The sequence below is a fragment of the Eublepharis macularius genome, chromosome 6 (genome assembly GCF_028583425.1).
Source record: "Eublepharis macularius isolate TG4126 chromosome 6, MPM_Emac_v1.0, whole genome shotgun sequence".
NCBI classification, from domain to species: Eukaryota; Metazoa; Chordata; class Lepidosauria; order Squamata; family Eublepharidae; genus Eublepharis; species Eublepharis macularius.
In genome coordinates, this window is record NC_072795.1 from 13,582,239 (window position 1) to 13,600,653 (window position 18,415).

Below are 18,415 nucleotides of genomic sequence, written 5' to 3' on the forward strand. Positions count from 1 at the left end.
CAAGTACAGTGTCTCAACCTGCCTTAAGAAACCGTATCTTAAGAACTTATTGCAGCCTACCTGAAAGAAAGAAAATTCCTGGACTTTGCTGTGCTCCAACGAAGAAGGAATTTGTTTATAGACCCACCCCTTTTCACAATTAGTACAGCCAAGGGGTTTGCAAAAGGTAAGCTAAATTGTAAAATGTATCATCTATCCAGACATCTTACACACTCTCCTAAATACGGGTAAGGAAGGAGCCGTTTTCCCTGCTACTCATTGCCAAGTTTCAAAACTGTAATCCTAACGGCTTCTATGAAACCACAACTCACAACTATCTGAATTAATTTTTAAAAATTGCAGATCTTCACCAAGAATTTTACTGCCTAAACAAGTGTAAATAATATGCTTCCAAACGTTCAGTCCCTTTGTATAAATTTTGCTTCTCCGAGTCCTGTCACAAAAAGAGCAAAAAGCTACACCGGACACAAAAGCTCTTCTTTTGGAGACTCCAACTCATCCCCATGTCTGGCTTCTGGCATTTCACATTGCTGTGTGTGTTCTAGAGCAACGTGGCCTAGAAACTTGGTTTGCGATTTAAAAGCGGGGGGAGGAAATAAAGGGAAATGATTACAGCGCACTTACATGGAATCCTGGGATACACCAAGCTTTGTTTATAATACCACAAGGTCTTGCATGGAAGACTGTAAGAAAGCAAAAAGCATTGGGGTGTTTTCCTGAAAGGTGGGGGGAGCACAGCTCTGGAACAGCTCTCAAAAATTCAAGCATGCTTTTTGTATATTTAAGACAAAGGCTGTTCAGTGGGTTTGACAGATGGCAAGAGGCTTTTTAAAAACAGACTTGCATATTCCAGGTTTCATGAGCGAACATTCTGGTTACTAATATGACAGGTTACAAACATCAGAAGATTTTGCTGTTAATTAGCCATTTGACAAATACCACGTCCCGGCAGCACACTCCAGACGCTTCCGTAGCACTTGGGTGACACCTGGTGGTCACACGTGGTTTTTCTTCTTCCCTGTGTCATACTCTGTGCGTGTGTGTGTGTGTGTTACATATATATTACACACACATACAGGGAAAGGATTGAAGTCCTTATCTTGCAGTAAACTCCATATGCATACATCAAACGCATCAAGAATTTTTCCAGTGCAAGGTCAACTAAAGGAGGTGGAAGGACACACCGACAGTTTTTTAAACCGCAACACCTAAAGAAGATTCTGCCCAGGCAAGCTGGCAGGATGGAGTTAACCATGGCTGCGTGTCAGCAGCAGGGTTGCCAACCTCCAGGTGGTGGCTGGAGATCTCTCAGAATTACAACTGATCTTCAAGTCACAGAGATTAGTTCCCTTTGGAGAAAACGGCAGCTTTGGCATTATACCTTGCCAAGCTCCCTTCCCTCTCCAAGCTCCACCCCCCCCCCCCAATTTCCAAGAATTTCCCAACCTGAACCTTGCAACCAAAGGGCTGTTCAAGCCAAGTAGGTTGTTGGTATGTACCATGTCTCCTTTGGGAAGCGCAACCCCTGGCTACGTGACAACCTACCTGGGCTTCATCAGTACATATGTTATCTGCCACTCTAAGCTCCTATCTGCTGTCATAGATGGAAGAGGAATAAAATGGCTGCAGAGATACTATTTAGACAGTATGGGGGCGAGGAGGGACCAGAAGCATCACTTACAATGTGTTTTAGACCACAGGATTGCTCGAGGTCACATATAGTACAGTGCAGACCACCCGTTCTAGCCACATTGATCACAACAATATAATGGTCCTACAAATCCAGAATAAGTCCCGCATGCACACGTTTCATAGGCCGCTGTATGGTTTGCGACAGTCATGCAGTTTGTTTGGATCAAATGAAAAGTGCCAGGAATCCATGTATTTCTCAGCAGGCAGGTGTGATCTGAAATGTAGGGTAGGTAACTGCCTTCTGTCCCCCACCATGCTGCCCATAAACAAGTGTACTTGCAGCCGTATACCTCTATGAGCAACTTCAACAAATGTTCACAAATTTGAAGGTAAGATTACAACGGTTCAAGAGCAGACCTTTAAGCCTTGAGCTTCCCTACTGAAACAGCAACCTGGCCAAAGCAATTCTGATTAGCTCTGTTCTCCAAAGGGTAGTCTGTGGGCTGGTGTTATGCCACGCAGCCCTCTACAATCTCTCTAGTAAAGCGCAAAACACTAAAGAGTCCAGTAGCACCTTTAAGACTAACTTTTTTGTAGCATAGGCTTTCGAGAGCCGCAGCTCTCCCCATGCATCTGACCAAGAGAGCTGTGGTTCTCGAAATCTTTTGCTACAACCAAGTTGGTTAGTCTTAAAGGTGCTATTGGACTCTTTAGTATTTTGCAGCTTAAAAGAGGTAGAGATTGAAAAACAAAATACAGGTCAAAAGCAAGCCTACTCCACGGAGGCCAATTCATTCGGATTTACCGGCAAGCCATCTATGGAAGCACAGACATATGTTCTCGGGCACGACTGTGCAAGACCACAGCTGCTGTATGCTAAAGATCTAACATTAAAGAGGGAGACCCTTTCACATGCAGCTAACACCAAATGCATTTTTTAATTCTTACACTTCATTAGCTGAGGGAACAGTTCAAATTCCGTTGTGGGCAGAATGAGGCCATTCAAAACTAATGCTATATTTAAGGGCCAGAAGAATCTCCCCGTCAGCAACTCGAGATACTCTGCAAATCCACTTTACTTAAAAAAAAAAAAATTCAATAGAAGAATTATGGTTATATAAAAAATATAGTCCACCGAGAAGAAGAAAAATCTTCTAGGATCAAATGGTACGCCGATGAATATGTATACCTGAAGGTCAGCTGCTTTCCTGTGAAAATGTCATTTGGTTTTTCTCAAGTATTACTCAAAATAAAACTGATACGATCTTGGGTTTTTCCCCCCCTTACATGGAAGGGGGGAAAGGCCTCCAAATTATTTAGACAGCTTGGCTTGAAAAACACAGATGCAATTTGTTAGAGTTGCTTTCCCCCCTTCCAGTTCTGCCATCCTTCCGTTTAATATGCAAAACTGTATTTGCATTTGTCTTAACCTTTCTAATCCCTCTTCCTCTCCCATCAATTCTGAGGTTTAGACAGCAAGGCCGTAAAGCATCGTAGGTCTCTGGGAACTCAAAGCAGCTGCCGATACATTTGTGCTGCAAAGATCACAAGTCTGAGACCCAGTTGGGTTGCTTCACAGCACAAGGCGGTCCGAGTGTATGGCAATCTGCCAAAGAGAGCAAGAGTGGAGGTAGAAGTGTTTACATAGCTAGCAAATGACATTACATGGCTGAGGAACTACTCTGAGTTTAGCCAACCACCAGGTCGCACAAACTTGCATTGCTTACTTGAAACCGAATGCAACCTTTCACAAAGTTCATCTAATTTGAGGCAGGCTAATACAAGTCCTTTTTTCATATCGATGACACTGTCTGTACCAGAGGTCCCCAACAGGGTGCCCACGGGCACCAGGCACCTACTGGTATGTTTGCCGGCACACACTTGTTTCTTTTCCAAAGCAAAGAACCAAACTTGCATTTTCACCAATTCGCTGGAGTAGACGGTGCTTCTGAAGAATCCAGGAAGTGTCCAAACACCTGTTTGGACCATCTGCCTCCATCGTCGCACCTCCCATTGTTTTGAGATTGGACTCAGCCAGTCATTTTGTTGTGGTGCCCACTGCCTGTTCTTAACGTTCCAGAAGCACCTAGATGATCAACAAGGGTGATCATCTTGATCCATACATTGTTATCCCATCCTTGCTTGAAGGAACGCAGGTGGGGAAATATTCTTCTTCCCTCCTCCATTCTATCCTAACATTATCAGGAGGTAGCTTAGGCAAGGAGCGACGGGGCCAAAGTCAGCCATCAAGCTTCATGACCAACTGGAGACTGGAACCCCAATGCAAAACCTTGGTTGATGGAAGGAATTTCCATCAGCAAGAAAGGATGTCTCCATCTCCTCCGTCCCACCACAGCTCCCAGGGGATAGCACTAGCATGGGAGGGGAGAAATTGACAGAGGCCAATTGACACACCGCATTCCAGTAGATCCAACCCCAAGTCTCCAAATAGCTAGCCCAACATTTCAACCACTGCACCAGAGCAGCTTGGGTGATATGGCTCACCCAGCTAGCTTCCCAAAGAGTAGCTCTTGCAGAGATTTGTTTTCAAGCACCTGCCCGTGCTGAGAGCATAACTTATGAAGACCACCATCAGATAAGTCAGGGGGGATGTGAAGCAGCAGAAGGAAAAGGATATTGCCTCTTACTCTGCTCAGGCGTTTCTGAGAAACAGGAGGCCAGACTGGGTGGGCCCTTTGGTCAAAGCCAGGACATTTCTCTTTCCATCAAGATAAGGAGGCCCATTCAGCTTATTCTGCATTAAAGCTTATTTCAGTCAGCACTGAGTCGCTCATGTAATTCACCACTTCTTCAAGCCCCATTCATTTCTATATAGAGTCCATATCCAATAGATCCTGTGGCAGTAGGACAAGAAAGCATTGCAGAGAAGAAAACTAAAAACATTACATTCAAACAACCTAGTTTCAGGTAGGTAGCCTTGTCGATCTGCAGTAGAACAGCAGCATTTGAGTCCAGTGGCACTTCAGAGACCAACAGGATTTTCAAGGCATAAGCTTTTGAGAATTGGAGCTCTCTGAAGAAGGAAGATTTGACTCTTGAAAGTTTATACCCTGGAAAATCTCACAGGTCTCAAAAGTGCCACTGGACTCAAATCCTGCGATAAGAACCTAGATTGATCTCCAAAAGAATACTTATGGAAACTTAAACCTATACTCATTTCAGTAGAGGCTCTGGAGAAGTTGACGGGTGTTCGCCTGTTCTGTAGTTCAAGTTGGCCCCACCGTTTTCCAGAAGCAGCCATAATCTCACAAAGAGATCATTGCTTTCTTATAAACCACCAGCAAAAGAGACTATCAGTTATGGCAACAGGAATGAGAAGGCCCCTCAAAGAGAGAAAGACTGTGTAATATTTTATATATGTGCCACAGCTAAAGCAAAAGTTTTGTGGGGTAGAATGAGTTTCCACACTTGTGAAATTTCCTAGTAGTTCTCAGTGTAGAGAACCTCTCCATCGTCACATGGAATGCAGTACTGGGCTGGGAATTCTGCTTTCAAAAAGTCTCAGCTTAAGCCATAGGGGATGGCCGAGTACAAGATCTAGAGCACAGCTCCCCCCCTCCCACCCCACCCCCATTTTTGCTCCTCTAGATTAGACAAATAAAATTAGGCGTTCAATTTGCAAGATTCAGCTTTCCCTGGTACAGAATTTGGACGGTCTGTGGGCAGAATTTTTATTTTCCAAACACATGGTGCTGAGCCTAATTTGTCTATGGTTAAGATGGGCAGTCTGGGAAGGACCAGTATGAAAATCGTGTTCTGGGGACTGCGGGGCTGCATATCTTCCCGGATCCCAGTAACTCTCTTTTCCCAGCTGTTTCAACCTGCACTAGCATCTTTTCACAAGATATTTTCGATGCCTTTTTTTAAAAAAAAATAAAAACTCATGGATAGACTTTCTAATGCAAACTCATCGTGTATACACATACACAAAATGCAACACTTACGTGCCCATCCAAGCTAAAGAACCCTCGCCTTTTCATTGCTATGGAGTTGCAGAAGCACCCACCCCTAAGGAGAGGCTATCATTTACGTGGAGAGCCGTACTTGTGAGCACAGAATGGCATCTAACCAGCAGCTGTTCAGTGGAACTGGGGGAGGGAGATGTCCTGACCTAGCAAAGCAATAGTTACATTCCTAACTTGAGGAAGCAGAAATGGGGTGGGGGAGGCCATCACTCCTACATTCCGAAAAATTAGCCGCCTCCAGGACTGATCCAAATCACAAGGTCCTTCCGTGCCCCCAAGTGTGCAAAGATGAGAGACTGGGTAGAACTCCATTAAATGTCAGTACTTTTTTGTCTCTCCAGCAGGCTGCAATTGTCATTTTAGCTGCTGTCACGCGTATGGCTATCAAATTTTTCTGAGGTGTTGGCATATTTAAATCATACCCCAAATTTAGCAAAATTGCTTCTGGTGTTAATGGTACTGAAATGGTTGTCATTTCTAATATTAATGTGGGTAACTTCTAAGTCCCACAAATCACAACTTGGTATTCGAAAATCTGGAATTATTTAATAATGGAAAAGATTGCAGACCAAATAAAAATGACAGAAAACACTAATTATGACTCCACCTTTTTCAAAACTTGGTAGCCCGTACTGGAATATATAGAGAAACAACATTCATCTACAGATAGTCAGATACATACCTCGTTCTATGAGTGGTTTGGATACTAAGAGAGCGTAATTCTCTTTTTTGTTGATCTAATGTCTAGTCACTTATAAAATTCTCCATATGATTATTTGGCATAACTTCTAGTTGTTGTTTAATCTGAAAGCTGACTGTTAATGTACAAATTGTTATTGTTTACTGGTAGTTACATATGGCGACTGATTAAATTTTAAAAAAAAATTAAATGTCAGTACTTAGCAGCTATAGAGAGGGGAGAACAGAATGAACCACCAGGATATTTTCTGTAATTTGAGTTTTTTAAATCCACCAAGCAAGAATTTGGAAGTCTCTCTCTAGGTAGTCTCTCGCATCTTGCAGTTAAAGGCAAGAAATCTGGTATGAAATTGCCGATCGACATGCGTACTTCAAGCAAGGCCTGCAATCTATCCATCGTGGGGCCTCCACTTCAATCGAGGCAGCAAGAAATCCCTGGCAGACAATAAAAGACATACAAGATTTACTGACAAGTACCAGTTTTCATTTTACAAAAATTCTGGAAGGTCAGAAGTTAATGCTAACAGTTTGCTCTAAAAAGGGCTGGCGACAACCCTTTTGAGGAACCGCAGAGGTGCTGCTTGGGGGATTTAAAAAACTTACAAGCCAGTAAAATGCACCCCTGATTTCCCTGACGTGCTGCTGTCCAAATTGCTCCAAATGATGAAAAAGGAAGTAAACTAAGGTGTCTTGACCTATCAGGAGCACTGGTAAGGATCATGCAGCTCAATTAACTAGCATGCCGAAGATATTGTAGAGTGAGATCTCAGACCACGAAGCAAAGAAGGGTTATCATAACCTAATGCAGGTCAATGCACATTCCAGGATTTTGTAAAGACGGGGAGCAAAAGTCAGCTTCCTGAGAATAATACGACGTTTAAGTTTCTAGCCCCTAGGACTTCGAGAAAATGATGCCTGACATTAACAAGGTATCAAGTTTCAGCATTCTAGGGTGTTTCTGCTTTTAATCTGCACAATATGGCTCATGAACGGTTATACCTCGGAAAATAAGGTTGATCTTTAAGGTGCTACTGATGCTTTAAGGTGCTACTTGAAATAAATTCGGGGGGAAATTGAGCCTCCTCTCTTGAGTTCTGGGAAACACCTGATATTCTGCATGCACAATCAGAGCTCCAGAATTTCTTGTTTCATACCAACAGCGGATGAGAGAGTATAAAATTATTCATGGGTTGTAAGAGAGAGGACAGCCTTGTTTAAACGGGCTTCTGTATTTTTAAAAAATCTGCCTAGGAAACATCACTGCTTACGGCTTCCCATCACAGCTGAATGACCTGCTAGTTTAGGAAGGTATTCGAAATGGATTGCTTTAAGGATCATCGAGGCCGATTTTAGATTTGTCACATCGTTCTCTTCATTGAATGGATGTCTAGAATTCTTTAAATTGTTATTGCAAGCTGCCTCTGCTCTGAGTAGAAAGACAGGATGCAAACCCTCAAAGCAAAACGAGCTCCAGCCCGATGTTTCCAACATAGCAGCTTCGAACGGAGGGAGTTCCTTCCATAGAGAAGAATTCCTGAATAGGATCTTCCACTTTCAGTAGCATGAATTAGTACAGTCCAAGATCAACCATATCCCCATCATCTGTGTGCTTACAAGGGGCAAAGCAAGGCAGGGAGGACACACCCTTCCATGCGAATACGTGTCCTGCGACTTGCTCAGTGGTTGAACATCTGCTTGGGAACAAAAGGGGTTAAATAACAACCTAAAAGTGTGTGTGTGTATGAAATATTTAAAAGTATTTATTATAAATGTGCACCAATGTGAATAAAAACAAGTTTAAAACATAAGGCCGGAATGGCAGGCTACATATATATACACTCTAAAACTTGCTAAAACATCTCAAGATACAGATGATGGTACAATGCAAGACCAAGGTGCAGTACTAACGGACCAGACGTGTTTCGGCCCTTAGGCCTTCCTCAGGGGTCAATTGTAAACAATTTATGATCAAACACACCCACAGATATGGAAACCGATCATGCAATGCTCCCGGTGTTTTATCTAGAGCTGTAACAAAAGAAGGGGGGGGGATTTTTTTAATATAATATAGTCCATTCTAAAGTGCTAGAAATATTCTACGTAAAATACTGGATCAAAATTTACCTCTAGTATTGTGTGATAAACGGCAAATATTGCAGTAGACCCAGGACTGCATTCACACAATGCTCTTCATGTACTGGTTTCCATATGTGTTTTAGAGTGTATATATATGTAGCCTGCCATTCAGGCCTTATGTTTTAAACTTGTTTTTATTCACATTGGTGCACATTTATAATAAATACTTTTTAATATTTCATATACACACACACACACACACACTTTATACACACTTTTAGGTTATATATACTTTTAGGTTGTTACTTAACTGCTTTTGTTCCCCTGCTTGTTTGGGTTGAGTTTGTGGGGGTTCCCCCCCCACCCCTTTTTTCTTCCTTGCTGAACATGTGCTTGGCCGGCAAAGGGCCCTGGTTCGACCCCTGACATCTCCAGTTAAAAGGACCAGGCAGTAAGTGATGTGAAAGATGTCCCCACCTGAGACCCAGGAGAACCACTGCCAGTCTGAGCGGGCAATATTGACCTTGATGAACCAATGGTCTGTTGCTATATATGGAAGTTCCATGTGGCCGCCACACATTTTGAACATGACGTGATCACCTTGGCATGTCCTCAGTTTGCTCACAATTGCATTGATTTTTTAAAGCCTCTACTATCCAAGTATCAGCTCCGAGGCCCACTATCCACCAGGCAAGATGGACCCAAAAGGACTGAAAGGATTAATGACAACAAAATTCAAGCTTCTTCAGAACCACAATCCAACATGAGAGGTTTCTAGCCATAATGGCTGTGAGAAAACATGGGCAGTGGGAAGTACCCACTGAGATCTGTGTGACCAAAAGGACAGCAGAAGGCGGCTTTGTGTCGTGGCTGCACACCAGTCATCCATGCCGTTCAGATGTTCTCTGTTCCCTGTATTGATTTGATCATACTGTGTAACTATATGCTCTCTTATTATGCTCATGTACCTTAGCCATTATATTCATGCCATCTCGAGCTTGCTTAAAAACGAAAGCACTAATGTTGAGACTGTTATCTCTGAAGCCTGCTACTGACCTTGTACTAAAATGTAACTCTCTGCACGAGACAGAGGGAGTTGAATTCCTTGTTATCTTCTTGCTTTCTCTGGCCAGACAAAGCTATTGTGTTGCTCGTGAGAATTGGGACTTTCACGCCTTTTTGCTAACTGCCCCAGGGGAGGGGGAATCCTGCTCCTTATATCAAAGTGCATACGCTTGTATTCTCATTCCTGCCAATCCTATTCATCTTTGGAGGACCTGTGAACTTAATGGATCTCTATAATAAAACCTTTTCAACCAAGACCCTGGAGTACTTGCTGTGAGGGGTTTGGGGATCTATCTGTCATGGACTGCTATCCCTACAACTGACACTTTGGCATTCTGCATCCTTGGATCTCCCTGTAGCTAGCTAAAATTACAGCTACAGAAGAAATAGAGACCGACGTGCAGCCTGCTCTTCTCACAATTCTGGGGAGCGGAGGAAACGCGCTACGTTGTAATAAGGACATGCTGCAGCTTCCAAGTCTCAGTCTTGACACTTATTTTTAAAAGCCAGATTCTAACTATTATGACCGCGGAATAGCTTAAAAGAGTCTGGAGAAACCTACGGAGGTCTCACAGCCCAGAGTTGGCTAGCCTGTTTCCAGAGCTTAGGGGCATGATTTCCCCAAATCACTCACTCATTCTATCCCTTCCCATGACTATTAAAACCAGAATAAGGGAAGAACACACGGTAAAAATAAAATTATGTAAAAAACATGCAAATGTGCCTAATCTGCATATTAGTATAGTCACAGAATTTAGCTTTCCTTGGTGGAGAATATGAATGTAAGGGGAACACAGGCACCGCTGGATGAAAATTCATTTCTTTTACTTAAGCAAAATGAGCGCGACCTTGAGTACGAAGCAGTTAAGTTACATAAATGTCTGGATCGGAAGCTGCAGGATTTCAGAATGAAGACGGTGAGAATCTTGATCAAGCAAATCCTTCCGTTTCTATCTGTGCTCGATTTTAAGCTTGGACAGACCGTTAGTGCCACATATTCAGATGACGAACATTCAAGGCCAAGATCCTTCTAGGCCATTGCTTGCAGAACCCATTCATCTTCGGCACCAGCCTTTTAGCACTGAACGCCATTACAGCAATTATCATTCCTGGCAAAAGACTCAAGAGTTGTCTTACGATTTTGTATTTTAATCATCTGGTTGCTTTGTGCTCACCCACTGTAAAAAAAAAATAAGCATCCACCATTTCTGCTTCACGACTGGGTCTTGTTTTCTTGTCTCCTATTCATAATACTGAAGAAAAAAAAGAGGATGTTCTAGTCTAAGGCTTACATGATGAATAGCTGAAAGGCATAGTTGCCACTAAACTGCCCTCATTTTGACAAATCCTCGCAAGCCCTCGTGAGCTTAAATAGAATATTCAACAAGTAATTGTTCAAAGTTCTAGAGCCTTATCAGAAAGCGCTTGTGGAGAATTTTTTACATGCGCTTCTCTAATGGAATTTGCTGCTCACCTCCGTGACTTCACGCTGTCAGCGACAGCATTTGCATGCTGATAAATTAAACTCTACTGACGCCAGGGCAGCAGCATGATGAAGAGAGACCTGCCTCGCCTACACTGGTTAGCGGTACAGTAGCCACGGCTAATACAAAGACTTCTCTCTCAGCTGACTGAACGAGCAAACGTTTTCTTGCATTATGAAATTAGAGGGGAGAGTGATCGCGATTGGAGAAAACTACTGTGCCAACACCACCACAAGAACTCTTAACTGGCAATTAAACCCATGCAGGCACATGCCAAGGACTGGGAATATTGTAGCATGATTCACCACCTTCCTACTGCCAGCATTCAAAAAGGGCTTCCTAGATTAAAATGGCTGTTGCCTTTTTTTTTCAAACCTTCAGCCCAGGTGAGAAAGCAACATTAGAAGTCCTGTGGGAAACATGCAAGGATCCCCCCAGAAGACAGGCAGTTTTGGGAAAGTGTCTCCTACGGTGAGCAAATTTGTAATACTGACGGATCACCAACAGCACCCACCTTTCCAAACCACAGTCTTTAGAGTTCTATCAATGAGGAGAGATGTCGCTGAATCCGACAGACCTGTTCCACTAACAGCAGTGCTTTCCTCCGGCAAAAGGAGCTCCCCTCACACCTTCCACTGCAGAAGAATGCCTGTGCTATCGGGGGAAATCCATGAGATCCAGTGCGCACACACAAAAAAAGTGCTATGTGCTGCAATTGATGCCTCCCACCACAGACTTCAGGAAGCTCATAGTAAGTTCTCGAGAATCCCTCTTTCGATTTTTAATAAGCATCTAGACAGCTTCCAGCAAACCTGAGATGGAATTCCACAACAGAGATGCCAGGCTCTCGCCCGTAACCCCACAACCCGTGTCTCCCCCCACCCTTCCCAATGACACCTCAGCACCTATTTTTGATTAAAAAGGGACATTCAAATAGAAGCTCACACATTGCACCAGTGCACCAGGTAAACTCGATCCGTCCACAAGCTCATTTGTAAGATTAACTCCAGGCCCGGGAGAAGTGATTGCACCCATTTTAATCCTGGAAGGACAAAAGGCAGACTTGCAAGGCAAGAAAGGAAGCAGGGAGACTGCATGGACATTAAGCTTCCGCACAGGATAGATGTACACAAGGATCTGCAGGTGTGAGTAGGCTTCGGTAGCAGGAGTAAGATGACAACACCCCATCAGCCCAAGAGGAGAAGGAGAGAGCAAGGATGAAACGCCATCACTGCCATGTTACCCACGAGTCACTTGAGGACAGGCCCCATAAGGAAGACCACCAAATCCAATTTAACGAACATCTCCATATTTTATTAGTATGGAAGTGCGTCTCGTACAAGGGATTGCTTTCAAACTGTAGGAACGTGGTGAACTAGTAGGCGCTCAATAAAAGAGTGAAATGACTTCAGCTTTTCTTTAATAGGATTTCCACAAACTAAAGAGACAGGCCAGTGTCCAACATATCCCTTTTCTTCCAACTTTCATGGGAATACAGAATGAAAAGACAGTCACAATGGGGACGGGGGAGTTAAGTTTAAAGGGGAGAAAGAAAGAGGTTCTAGCTGCTGTTATGGCATCGGGGTTGGTTTTCTACATTCAAAGCGTTATTGCATCAGAAAACTGGATCATGCACGTTTATGTTCAGACCAAAAAAAAAAAAAAAGTTTTAACCTGCATTATTCTCGTCATTTCTAGCTACGCTTCAAAGGTGCACCAAATTCTACAGTTTTGTAATTTCTTTTTTAGTTGCATGCTTTGTCTACGCGCATGCGTTAGATAATAAATATTAAATACAGGAAAGAACGTTAGAAAAAAAAGAGAGAACTAAACTGACACTTGGGGATATTTTGTGGCAGGTCTTGCCAGTTAAGGAGGATGTCAGAAAAAAGTTTGAGGTAATTACGTTGGCCGCACCGCTCAGCCCGAGACTCACTTGAAATAAATGGAAGTTTTTCCAAAAAAAAAATAAAAAAAATTCAAGTACAAATATCAGCTGGGGCTCTTCAAAATGCCAAAGGAGTCGTAGGGTTTTGTTGTTGTTGTTGGTTTGCTGCTGCTTTTCTCTTTTTTTTTTTTCCTTTCTTAATTTAGTCCATGAGCCGGCATTCACAGAGCTCCTTGTAAATCCTTTTTCGCACTCTAGGCATGTCTTCCTGGGAGAACTGAAAAGGCTGGTCTAAGGCGAGGCACTTGCAGTACTGCGGAGAGAACAGAAAAAACACAAATGTTATTAAACGGGGACCAGCAGTTTCACAAGCAAAATCTTTTTTTTTTTTTTAAGATTTGAGGGGAGAGAAGTGAGAGGGTGTCCCCCCACCTCCGCTCCTTACCTGGAGCACAAAGACTCCGCAGTCACTATCGTTTTTCTGTTGTGGAATGCACTAGAAGGAATTAAACACAGAGAGAGTTAAGCCGAGATGGACCTGGGCTTCCCACTAGGAACTCCAATGGGAACCCCCCCTCCCCCACTTTTCCCTCTGCCCTTTCTCTCCTTCGCAAATCCCTACTGGGCACTTTTATTATATTTAAATCCTGCTTTTCAGACAACTGTCACCCCAAAACTGCTGGGGGTTGTACTTAAATTTAAAGTTTTTTAAAAAAAGACTAGAAACAGAAGATTGGCCATCAAGGTGCAGAGGATACCCAGCTCTTTATCTTGCTATCCAAATCCTCTGATGATGCTGTAAAGAAAACAAACTGAAACTGAACCCAGACAAGACACAAGTGGTGCCGATTGGACAAGCTGATTATCTTGAAGGACGCTGTGCTTCTGACCTTTGACGGGGTTCAATTGACCCTGGCTGACTCAGTTAAAAGCCTAGTGGTTATATTGAATCCAATGCTGTTGCTCGAGAAGCAAGTAAACACTACTGCAAAAAAAAAAAAAAGGGCCTTCTTCCAACTCAGACCTGCCTGGAAGATGGCCCCCTAACCTTGATATGGCCACCTGGATTCATGCCACAGTAACGCTGAGACTAGACTACTGTAATGCACTCTACATAGGTCTCCCCCCAAAGTCAACTCGGAGACTCCAGCTAGTGGAGAACACTGCAGCTCTTTTACTTTCAGGAGCTAGATGGAACCTGCATATTAATGTCCATTCTGCAGTCACTCCACAGGCTACCCATCAGCTCCTGGGCTCGATTCATGGTCATAGCTACCATATTCAAAGCCCTTCACAGCCTTCACCCCTCCCTCCTATCTGTGCAACTGCCTCCCTCCCTACGTTCCACCATGGCAGCTTTGTTCATCTGGAGAGGAGCTTCTGCAGATACCACTCTGGAGTGGGGCAAAATCAACAGCTGCCTGGACATGGGCATTATCTGCACTAGTCCCCACGTTATGGAATGGCCTGCCTGAGGAGGTTAGGAAAGGAAATGCAAAACTGAATTATTCAGGAGGGTTGTCTACTCAGATTACAGGGCTGAGTCCTAAGAAATAGCTCAGAAAGATGCCTTGGTAAGGGACAGGGACTACAGACTATGCTACTGGGTACTGTCTGCTGATGTAGATACACTCCTACTAGATAGTTTCCATGTTGCTAACAGAAGTCATGTTAATTAGTTACACTTTGATTCAGAAAGGTTTCATCTCTGTATTTCAGCTTCATGCTCGTTTCCAATTTCTAAGTTTCTGATATCCTACCCTACTTCATTTGTTCAGTGAATGTCTGAACTGTGGATTATATTGTATTTTGCTCAGTGAATATCCTAGCCGTTGATTATATTGTATTCTCTTGCACTGTGTAATCTGCCCTGGATCTCAGCAAGAAAGGTGCATTATAAAATAATAAACAAACAAACAAATTTTTTAAAAAATGAGGACAGTATCTGTTTTGTCCTGGGACCAAGCTGACTGTCCCTGGCTGAAGATGCGACGGGGAAAACTAGGACCTTAATCCTTCAACTTGTGACAGAAGCCAGAGTGTTGTCCTTCGCCTCTTGACACGAGGAGTTACCCAGAATCCCCACCGGCCACTTCCAAGATGCCCAGAGGAGTTTAGACAGTGGCATGTCACTGCTGTTCCTTCCCGCCTTTGGACTGTCACCCCTGCATAAGACAGGGCGGGATGCTGCCTCATGGTCAAATAAAATGGAGCAGAGGAGAACGACGACAGCAGATTTCGGTCCTCACTGGGAGAGAGGCAGGGTATAAATGAAGTAAATAAATACCCCTCTCATTCTTCCCAACTGTGACAACTGGGGAAGGGACCTCAAGCTCACTCAGCAGCTACCTGCCTGCTTATTACACCTGTCCCCACCAGAACCCTCCAACTTCACTGCTTACTTGGAGCTTCTAACCAAGCCAAGAGGGAGGAAAGAGCAGCAATTGTACACCCCACCCTAGGAATACTGTTCAGAAAGGACGAGTCTCTGCCTAGTATGCTGGGAGGAAGAGGAGACAGCAAACCCCTCAATGACATGCAAAGAAAGGGAGGGTGTTCGCTTCAATTCCAATGAAGGAAGGTTCTCTCCCCTCTTGTAGATACCAATTCCCTATTTAAAAGAGCAATGCCACCCCTAACCTGTATATTTTCTCCCTTCCAAGGGAAATTGGCTCATTTTTATGTGAACCCAGTTCCTCCGAAGTGCACAGGAGCAACAAAACGTGGCCATAGAGTATGGCCAAGGTCTCTGCCTTCAGAGGCCCTCAGATCCTTGTATGGCTTGGCTGGAGTAATTTAACACAACGACGTATTTTATAATAGAAAAGCAATTACATCTTTCAACCCAACAGCGAAAAAATTTAATGACCGACAGTATGGTTCCTTCTCAATTATTTTAAGTAAATATTTGAACGCTGCTATCTGCCCTACACAGGAATAATTTATTTCACGCCTGCGCTCAGGCTGGTGCGTGCAAAGCAAGACATTCCAGCCTAGAGGGACATTTGTTTCTAGGCTCTGTTCTACGGGATCCCCGATTTCTATCACTCATTTCTACAAACCCCGAGAGCTACAAAAAGGCATTCCAAGGCAGTTGCACAAACTAGGCCACAGAAGTCACTTGCCGTCTGACAAACCCACACATGTGCTACTACTGCAATGGACTCTACGTACCGCTGCTCTCCTAGACATCACAGAAGCTCGCACGAATTGCCTAGTTTTGGCTCAAGCGAGGCAATCTTAATATTACCTGAGCTCTGAAAAACATCGGTCGCCACTTCTTTCCAGGCTCAACCCAAAGCACTGCTTCTAACTTTTAAAACCCTTCAGACATTCACGTACTATACAGATCATCTCTCCCTACGCTACTCACAACAATCCTGACTCTAGCATGAATATCCCTGGGTGACCTGGGATTAGTCATGCTCAGCCTAACCTACGCAGCCTGCATAACATAAGGACCACCGACCCCCATATGAACCTACCCGACCATTGCGGTCAGCCCTCTTTTGTGGGCCCCACCACCTGAGGCTAGATGGGTGGCAACCTGAGAGGAGGTCTTGTGGCACCAAAACTGAGCAATTCCCTTCCCTTCATTTTCCCCGCTCACTCATAATCTTCCACCAGCTTTTGTTTCATCTGCCGTACTCTCACTGACTATCCTCATCGCTGATTTAAATCGTGGGTTTTACAGCAATGTGTTGTTTTTAAAAGTTGGTTTTTAATTTCTTAATCGGTCACCGCCTTGATGGCGCTAATTGGGAGGAAATGCTCAATTTAAAACAAGCGCCTTAAATACATTAAATAAGCCTGCTCGTACAGAGTTGTGAGGACAAGATTGGGAAAGGGAGAACGCCGTTCGCTACCCTGAGCTCCTTGGAGGAAGGGGGAGATAAAATGACTGAGGTTGGGAGACACTTACACAGATTAATGGTTCTTTGTAAGGGGGTGCAATTGGGTCCAGGATTTGGGAAAGAAGCCACATTTTTGCCAATTTGGCAAATACAACTTTCCCGGATGACGATAGAGAATCCCAGATCCAATTCGGGTATCTGAATTTCTAACACAAATAGATGTGCATTAATTTGGGAATGATTAATGGGCTGTTTCCTTTGCTGTTTCCCAGGAAAGAAAAAGTAGTTCCCAACTATTTTGCGGGGGGGGGGGGGGGTATCATTTTTAATCCAAAATCCACCAAATTTGAAAAGCGCCTATTCCTGGCTGTCCTCTGAAGACCCCCCCCCACCAGGTTTCAGGAAGATTGGACCCCAGCATCCAATACTATGGGCCTCTGTACAGGGTGCCCAGCCATCCCATTTGTTTCTTTTGTGGGGGAAAAGTCAAAGCTGACCCCCGCGGATGAAAGACACAGGTGCGAGAACGTCATGGCCAAGGCACGCTCCCAAATGCAAGCTCAACACACAGAAAACTTAACAGAACCAAACTGAAGCTCCCTACTACCCAAGTGCTCCCTGAACAAGCTTCTCCGCCACTCTCCATTGTTCCCAATAAGAGGATATTTTCCAACCTGGTTCGCACGGGCAGAAAAATACCACTGGATTTCCCAGATTTGGGGGGGGGGGTGCATACCCCTAGTTCTTTGCATGACGATACCCACATTTTTGTACCTGTTTATTTTTAAACTGTTATTGTCTTTGCTGCAGTAAGTGAACTGCCTTGGGCTCCTTCTTGGGGGTGGAAAGATGCTGGGGGACAAGCATTTTAACATAAAACACGTAAGTTTACATTAATGTGAGTAATGTAGATGGGCTTGTTGGCTAAATGGGAAGAGGCCCCTTTCCTCAAGCTTCCCCACCTGGGTGCCCAGAATATTTTACTTCCAAAAGGTAGCCAGGCAAGGAAAATATATTGAGCAACAACTGCCCAGGAGATCCAGGAAGCAGCTCAGCACCATGGACTTAAGCCTGAGCACCACCGCCACACGTCCTCCTGGCACGTCCTCTCCTGGGGCGACTGGTGAAGGGAGAGAAGGAAGCACTTTGGGGCTGCGTCACAACAGCCTGACACATTCAACAGCCTCAAACTCACGGAGCCAGAGTGAGGGGCAACCTAGTTGCCAAGTCTTGACTGATGGCAGCCACACCCCCAGAGCTCACACAGCTGCCCCCCATCCCAGCTCCTGCAAGATATAAACAGCTGCAAAGACTGCTGCGTTTACACCTTTGCATTTTTTTTTCCAGTGGATACCTCAACATTTAACGTACACACTCACCCCAAAGCTTCCTGACAACTAAAATGGTTCTCTCAGTTCTCTGTCTCGTATCAGCACATCCTCCGAATTCTCCTTATCTAAGGAGAATTCGGAGGATGCAACCCGGTTTAACCCAAGAATACACATCCTCCGAATGTATTCTTGGGTTAAACCGGGTTGCATCCTAGATCTCAAACTGCCCTCTTCTTCTGCGCTGGTGTAGAAGTCACCAGTGCAAAGGAGGTGAATAGAGTCAGGGTGGGGAGAGCTACTTCCATACGGAAATAAAGCTTCGAGACGTCTCACTGTGAGCGGGAAGCCAACGGGAGGCTGTCTGATATTCAATGACCCGTTTTATGTCTTCAAAGCTATT

The 18,415-nt window shown here is 44.1% G+C and overlaps 1 protein-coding gene across 2 annotated transcripts in view; it reads right to left on the reverse strand.

Annotated features, from left to right (window-relative positions):
- Nucleotides 1-12,252: 12,252 nt before the first annotated feature.
- Nucleotides 12,253-18,415, reverse strand: part of SENP5 (SUMO specific peptidase 5) — a 52,392-nt gene continuing 46,229 nt past the window's right edge. For both annotated transcript variants that reach the window (XM_054984256.1, XM_054984257.1), the window contains exons 9-10: nucleotides 13,276-13,326; nucleotides 12,253-13,143 (exon numbers count right to left, since the gene is read on the reverse strand). In XM_054984256.1, coding sequence (XP_054840231.1) covers nucleotides 13,033-13,143; nucleotides 13,276-13,326 — 162 coding nt within the window. In that variant the 3' untranslated portion in view covers nucleotides 12,253-13,032. The remainder of the gene's footprint in view (nucleotides 13,144-13,275; nucleotides 13,327-18,415) is intronic.